The 8,441-nt window shown below is 34.5% G+C and overlaps 1 protein-coding gene across 2 annotated transcripts in view; it reads left to right on the plus strand.

Moving 5' to 3' along the window:
• The window catches only part of LOC111058202 (constitutive coactivator of peroxisome proliferator-activated receptor gamma), an 80,470-nt gene extending 73,644 nt beyond the window's left edge, over window positions 1–6,826 (plus strand). Inside the window, exons 9-11 of one of the 2 annotated variants that reach the window (XM_039433366.1) lie at window positions 2,101–2,316; window positions 5,053–5,148; window positions 6,193–6,358. In XM_039433366.1, the coding sequence (XP_039289300.1) occupies window positions 2,101–2,316; window positions 5,053–5,148; window positions 6,193–6,267 (387 nt within the window). In that variant the 3' untranslated portion in view covers window positions 6,268–6,358. Of the gene's footprint in view, window positions 1–2,100; window positions 2,317–5,052; window positions 5,149–6,192 lie in introns of both variants that reach the window. The other variant, XM_039433365.1, reaches the window with a different exon arrangement.
• The last annotated feature ends 1,615 nt before the right edge of the window (window positions 6,827–8,441 follow it).

Here is an 8,441-nt window from a genome sequence, read left to right on the forward strand (position 1 = left end):
AGTTTTTCTCTCCCGGTCAGTGCTTACTTGTACAAATAATAAATAAATTGATACCTAAATTTTCCCCATAGAAACACAGTGGGTGGTCCTGACCTTTCATTCTGTGTTAGTGGAAAATAAGTGAGTTTTTAATGTTGATTGCGATGAATCATCAATATTAGTTGAACGCGGTTTATTGATTGGTCTGGTTGCACTTTGAATTATTATGTTGCACTCATAATGAATTCAACTTGATTATTGTGAATGCGAAAATCCATTATCCTTGTTTCATTTGCCTGGTTTGTTTGGTCTTGTCTATAGATAGAGGAAATTGATTTCTCTTGAATTCATCTCGTGGATGTTTATTGATTGTAATATAAATCTGAGTAACCTTTTTAAAATTATTTTGTCGCGACAAGTTTCGGCTTTATAATGTCATTATCTTTCATAATATTTTTATTTATATTCAAAATTAGCCCTTAAGTAAAGAGACAATGATTGTAATATGTATTCATTTTTCTACTGATCTAGATTAGTTTGTTTTTTCCCCTCTAATGCTTTTTTTCAACTAATTGGACATTAAAATCATTTAAGAAACGTACTTGAAGTTAAGGCCTAATGGATCATTAGATTTGAAGGTCTATTAGCTAATGAACGATTCAATGAGTGCCCTATTCAAATGAGATTCACGTTATTAAGTCTGTAGATAGGAATACTATGTTGCCGCTTCTCCACCGCCTTCTATAGTAAATCTTACAAGTTAGTTTGTTCTTGGACATCTTACAAGTTATCCTAGTATTTGATGAATATCTATATTGTTGATTTTTGTTTATATTAATCAGTGATATCTCAAAAAATGTATTCTACTCATTCATCTTTTTCTGATTTAATTTACAGTATTTATAATTGATATTCAATATTTTGTCAGTTCATTGTATTTCTACATAGTTTGGATACAATTTGGCATGTTGCGGTGTTGGAAAAGGATGGAGCTATCGGCTTTGTCGAATTATATAGACAAGGATAGCTACACCAATGTTAATCAAATACTGAAATTATAACGTGGACCTTCACTATACTTCAATTTATACTTAATAATTCTAAAGTCTGATTTTTACGGTAACATTGGTGTTCAAAGGAGACTCGTTTTCCTTTTGCATTATCCTTAAAATGCAAAATTAAAAAAAAAACCTTATGTATACGTCGAAGCGAAATTCAAAAAGGAACATACCTGTCAAATTACATGAAAATATATTTCTGCGTTTCGCTGTAAATGCAGAACATAAATAAAGACAAAATGCAAAACCGTCAACTTGAATCTTAGACCTCACTTCGCTCGGTCAATTATAATTTCTTCAGCATTATTTAGTTCATTTAATCATTTTTTTTTCAATCAGCTATTAAATTTGTTTTCAAATGTGAGAATATTGATACTGATGGGCTCGCTTCATAAAAAATATTGAAACCCTACATTATAGAAATAGACACGGCCAGTCATCTGTGTAATGCATGCAATGAATAATACATGGGCTCGCTTCATAAAAAATATTGAAACCCTACATTATAGAAATAAACACGGCCAGACATCTGTGTAATGCATGCAATGAATAATACACTTGTCAGCTGATTGATTATGAATAATAATTCTATAGTCCAATTATTAATCCTATCTTCAAAGTGAATGATATTTATAATTATAGTGATATCACTATCTGATAGTTTATCAGAGATTGACAATGGTGTAATAACCGAAACCGGTCTTTCTAAGTATCAATAAATCTGTGGTTTTTGACAATTTCTTAGTCTTTTTCATTCAATAGTAATATCAGAGTATGGATGAATTCCTTTTCTTTTCATATCAGCTTAAAAATGCAAAATTTCAAAAAACCTTGTGTATACATCGACGCGCAGTTGAAAAGGGAATGTTCCTGCCAAATCTCATCGAATTCTATCAACGCGTTTGGCCGTAATCGCGTTACATACAGACAGACAAAAAAAATCCGAGTTTAAACATAGACCTCACTACGTTCTGTCAATTATGATTGTTATAAGTTTTGTGACGATTGTCTGTTGACGGTTATTGATTATTTTTTTTATTAATCGATTTTGTTGTGGTTATAGGAGAACCTGGGCTACTACCAGGACTGGGAGATCAAAGTGCTGGTAGCGTTGGCTCTGCGCGTGCACTCTACGCCCGCCGAGGAGCTGCAAGCGGGCAGTCGCAAGTCGGAGCGCACTCTGGAGCGACCCGTGCGACTGGCGTCGCTCTACATGCGGCTGCAAGGACTCATTGTGTTCCTCATATCCGCGCTCAATGGACCTATTTCGCTCGTTGACGTAAGCATAAAGGCCAAGTTTTGGTTTAGTTTTCGTTTTATTCTAAAGCCGTGTCCATACTGAACGAATGTTCGACAAACATGTTTGTTGAAAAAGTTTGGGTATGTTTGACAAACAATGTTTGCCCGTGGCCAGTGTGGGACGCGTCACCAAACAAAATATTTGTAAGTGGGAAGAACAGGTTTTGTGTTTTACAGTTGTCAATACTGAAAATGTTTGGAAAAACAGTAATTTTTTGTTTGACAAACAATGATTAACCAAACTTTTCAGAATGTTCCCTGAGCTCCTCAAAAAACATGTTTGCCGAACATTTTTTCAGTGTGAACACGGTTTCAGTCATTGACCAGCGCTGCTGGATAGACTGTGTCAAGGGTTTATAAAGCATGTCTCGAGAAAGTTTCAAAATGTCATCTCACTATCAAGAAATTCACTCAGGCTATAAAATGGATGCTCTACCAAGAAAGATTTCAAAACTGCTCGGAATCGTCTACTATCCTTGACCCACTCTGGCAGCTTATTGAACATTTTGAAAGCAATGAAAGGTTTCTGAATCCTTGCTAAACGGCATCTTGGCATGTTGATAATGTGAGTCTGACGGGTTCCATAGCCATGTATCTCACCACGAGATCAGCACTACTAGCTCTGTCTCTGATGCGAACCACACATTCAACAATGTACTGATTTACAACAGTAACCCCCAGTTGCAGGTACGTCGGTTAACGTTTAATCACGATAAAATGCTATACTTTAATCGAGATTAGCGCTAACCGATGCATTTTGGTTGTACAAAACAGAAATTTCAAGCGATGACGCCGATTAAACTAACCGGCGTAAAAATTCTAATTCTGATTAGTTGGCACCATTTTAACGGCGATTAGCTGAAATGAATAAAATTTGGTTGCACAAAGGTAAAAATCGAAAAATAACGCCGGCGATTAGCTGAAATGAATAAAATTTGGTTGCACAAAGGTAAAAATCGAAAAATAACGCCGGTTAAACTAATCGACGTAAAAGATTTTTAACAGGCCATTCACGGGGAATTAAATCCAACTAACTCCGATTAGGTACCTACTGATAGCTATCTTGCAATTAGTTTTTGGTAAAACAACATTCAAAGTATGAGCTAAATATATGCATGAATTTCATCCGTTAATAAAATAGAGAGGTATATTTAGCTGTTATTAGCATTCAAAATAAGATTCTGATTTTGAGGTTAGTTTTCGATCTGGTTCGTCTGCTGATAGCACTTGACACTGGCGACAGACAGCACATTTTTATGGCGCATGTCTAATGAATGATCACCGCTTCAATAACATAACCTGAATTTTTTGCCTTTTGTTCAGAATAATAACATCATTCTGTCGGTTAAATTACAGTTTTGCCGGATTGTGAAAACGTTAAAATCTTGGTTAGTTAACCGGAAAACTTGATCGGGATTAAAAACTAACCGATCTTTGTGGAACAGAAATGAATCCGTAAAACTAACGCTGATTTGTTAATCAGCGTTAATGTCCATATTTAACAGACGTACGTGCAACTGGCCATAAGCATTTTTAACTTCTTGAAGAGTGGTCTGCAATGAACCATGTGAAGCGTTTTTTCAGGCGTTTTTGCACAGTCCCGAACGTCAACCCAATCAGCTGATAATCAGCCAATCAGAGAGCTTCCTGCCCTGCCGATTCGTCCGCCGCCAGTGCAAAAACGCCTGAAAAACGCTTCAAGTAGCTTGACACTAACTGTTTTTTGCATTACACGTGACCCAAAATAACGGAAGCAATTTAAATGAACACATTTAACAATAAATGAAATGAATAATACTGAAAACTCAATGAACGTATAGAACCCAAAAGTATAAAAATTACAGAAATCTCTAGACTGGCTGGCCGCTATGGCTTCGTATAAAATGAGCACTGCTATCCAGAGATTGTCAGTTTGGTGTAAGGGTTAGCATTCCTGACCGGTAATTAGGAGGTACTGGGTTCGATTCCCGGACTGACAAATAATTTTTTGAATAGTAGCGCTCATAGAATTTCCATCTAGCTGTTTACCCTGTTGTCAATAATTGCAGTAGCACAAGTCTTCGGGGTGAACAGCTGGATGGAAATTCGATGAGCGCTACTATTCAAAAATTTCCATCTAGCTGTTTACCCAAATGTCAATATCTGCAGTAGCCGAAGTCTTCGGGGTGAATTACAGCATTTAATTTGGATTTTCGTTTAATAATAATAATTCATTCATTAGCATTTGAATCATTGCAATATCTCAGTAATTCCCATCTCTAAATTACAGGAAAATAATTATCTCTTATAAATCGTATAATATGTTTAAAATGTCAATTACTAGATACGCTCCAGGCTTGTGCGTGAGTAATGAGATGTATGATGATAAGAGATGAGTTTTGGGTGGGTTTCGAACCACCGGGAAGCGATTTCTAAATACCATTTATGAGTTCGGAACCACCTTAAACTGGAGGTCCTCTCATCATCATCAATCTCATTACCCACGCACAAGCCTAGTGCTCATTTGGGTATCATTCCAAAAGCAAAAGTCTAGTCCAATATAAATTTCATGAAGTTTCATTGGCGTTTTATTGAAGTATGAATAACTTTGATTTTTTTGCATTCTCATACTCATTACTAATTACTATGGTGATTCTTCTGTAGTAGATTGAAGTTATACTGTCAAGTGAGTTATTGTGTATAAATTGTGTTATCCAACTAATGTTTTTGATTGCAGGTTCTTCCTTGGAACAATTTCGATGGAAAATTATTCCAGTTCCTTTATGCTTCGGCAAGGCAGAACTGCATAGACTCATTCCTGTGCAATAAAAATGTAAGTATTATATAGAAATATCCTTTTTTTCAATTTGTTATTGAAGTCAAATAAAGTTGGACGAAAGTTATGGAAAGGCACAACACTGTTTCTAATTCCATCATTTTTATACAGAAAAGGTTTTAATGCATGGTTCATGTGTCACATTTATTTATTTATTAATGTCATAGAGAAAAGATAGCATACGCTAATTACGGTATCTTCTTTCTATAATAATGTACATTGCAAGACATACAAAAAAAACAATTGTCTTTTTTTAAGGCTACATTTAATATAAATAAAAATATAAATCTCTTATTAGGGTACTGAGATTTATATTTTTATTTATAAAAAGAACAATCAATGAACTGTGGATTTAGACATACTAAAATGGTCTGAAATGGACGAATTCTCAATCAAACTTTGCAGAATATTTAAACTACAATATTGAAATTAAATAAATGGATGAATTTTGAAGCAAACTATTAAAAACATATAAAATTGACTTTGCATTCTATTTAACCTGGACTACAATAGTAAAATTAAATAAAAATCTAGTACTAATTATATTTATTGATAATTCACAACATGTTTCCACTCATTAGGGCCATGTTCTGTATATTGTAGCCTATCTATTGTGGGATCCATTTTAAACTTCAGGATAGTTTAAATGAGAAGCGTTGATGCTATTTATAGCGAATGCTATCATTTTAAAGTAAATCTCACTAATTATGTTATTATAGAGAAAAAATAGCTCAAGTAGATATCCAATGGTATAGGTCGTTTATGTTCCAAATTTCAAGCTGTGATTTATTGTTTGATTTAATGTGTTTTCAGGTTGATTTTCTGTTAACTCAAGCCGATTACTGTCGACTACTTTCTATTATTACCGTTTTGACCAGGCGAGTGTGTAAGAACTACGTGGCTTGAGTTAACAGTGAAATTTGAAACATGAACGACCTATACCATGGGATATCTACTTATGCTAGCTTTGCTCTATGATGTTATTCACTTGTAGTTTGTAGTAATATAAATAATTTAATAAATTTCTTTTTTGATTTACAGGAAAAACATCTGGAACAGTACAACGCCATTTTGAAATTGGTGCTTCCCATCAGACCAAAGGGCAATTTCTGGTAGGGCAATGATTGACAGATGACTGGCTGAAAGTACTCAACTCGATTTGACGCCAGTTTTGGATAATCTCAGTTGTCCAAGTTTTGAAATAATATCAATGATTTTTACTATAGAGACGCGATGCTACAGTCTTGTTCAAACTCTAACTTATTACCCTCCTCAGTCATTGTATTTACGTTTAAGTGTGTGTGCTGCAAAAATGTTCATTTAGAAATTTCTCACGCCGTTTGTGTATGATCAAAGAAAGTTCGTACTTTGTTCTTCAAATAATTAGTGATTTATAGAATATTCAATAAGTTTTAATAGTTTTATCGCTCAATCTATACAGTGGCCTATTTTTAACGAACGATCTCTTGCGGGGATAGAATGAACTAACCATTCCAATGAACGGCGCTGATAATTGATTTTTTCATTTCATCGATCAATTTTGGTCGATTCAGTGTTTCAAGGGTCGTGAGAAGAGTGCAAGGAGGTACAGTATGTGATTAGTACGGTAATAAATAGTACGTATGTGAATAATATGTGTTTTGATTATTTTACAATAAAATTTATTTGAAATCGACTTGTGTTTTAAATTATTATTGTTTCATGAGTTGGATCAGCAAGTTTGTAACTGTTATTTATTGTTAAATAGTTTTCAAATTAGTTTTGACTAGTTTTATTAGTATTAATAGCAGTTAGGTTAAGTCCTTCCCTACTCTGCAAGCTGCCAAGTTGTATGATTCGTACACTGAGGCCCGGTTGCACAAAAGCCGGTTAAATTTAAAACGTGATTAATTCCAAAACGAGAACCAATCAGAGAAGGCCTTTTCGAAAAGAAGGCTGCTTCTCTGACTGGTTCTCGTGGAATTAATCACGATTAAAATTTAACCTGATTTTGTGCAACCGACACTGAGCTGACAAAGGTCTACTTGTAAACTCAGCTGGTAGAATAAGCTTCAAGCTTCCAGTATAAATCGCAAGTAATATCGGGAGATAATTAATGGAGTTTCTCATGGATTTGTTTAAAAAAAAAAAATTATCTCAGATTTGGCTGCTGGAACTTGTACCTTAGATACTCAGCTGGTAGAATAAGCTTCAAGCTTCTAGTATAAATCGCAAGTAATATCGGGAGATAATTAATAGAGTTTCTCATGGATTTGTTTCACAAAAACCAAAATTATCTCAGATTTAGCTGCTGGAACTTGTACCTTAGATACTCAGCTGGTAGAATAAGCTTCTAGTATAAATCGCAAGTAATATCGGGAGATAATTAATGGAGTTTCTCATGGATTTGTTTCACAAAAACCAAAATTATCTCAGATTTAGCTGCTGGAATTTGTACCATAGATATAGCTTTACCAGAAAAATGTGACACTATTATTATAGAGAAAAGATAGCATAAGCAATCTTCTCTCTATGCTATTTTACAGGAGAATATAGGAGACCGAGCTCTGGTGTACAAGAGCATAAAAAATGTATTACGAAAGAATAAATCATAATAACATCCATACAGAAATGTTCTATCTAATCACAGTAAATTGAGATTAATTCCCAGAGAAATGCGAAAGTTTCCCTCACAAAGGCCCAGTTGCACAAAAGCCGGTCAAATTTTAATCCTGATTAACTTCACGTGAACCAAATCAGAAAAGACCATTTCAAAAAGATGGATATACTGGAATTAATCAGGATTGAAAATAACCCGGCTTTTTTGCAACCGGCAATAAGTACCTGATTGAATGATTACAAAAGTTCAACAGCTGAGTCATAATTTTGACACAGTCCCACACACATGAACTCGCTCACTCACTTCCATCACCAACAGACGACGAAATTATCATCTGTTTTTCCAAGGATGACTAATAATATCCTTTTAATGTCCTTCAGCGAGTTTTCCCAGGGATGAGACCTAGTGCAATCGAATCTTTATATTATAAACCTACTATGTTCTGAATTTCGTGAGAATCGTTAGAGCCGTTTTCGAGATCCAGTGAAATACAAACATATAAACATCCAAACATATAAACAGAAGTTGCTCGTTTAATAGTATGGGATATGATGCTGCAAACATAAAATTTGCCAATATTCAAATGGCTATATCTCCTGAACGGAAGGGAATATTTCCAATTTTATCATTTGCCTGAGGTTGTCTTTTCAAGATCTGTTATTTGGTGCAATATCAACCAAATAGCCCAACA

This window comes from Nilaparvata lugens, chromosome 7 (genome assembly GCF_014356525.2).
Source record: "Nilaparvata lugens isolate BPH chromosome 7, ASM1435652v1, whole genome shotgun sequence".
NCBI lineage: Eukaryota > Metazoa > Arthropoda > Insecta > Hemiptera > Delphacidae > Nilaparvata > Nilaparvata lugens.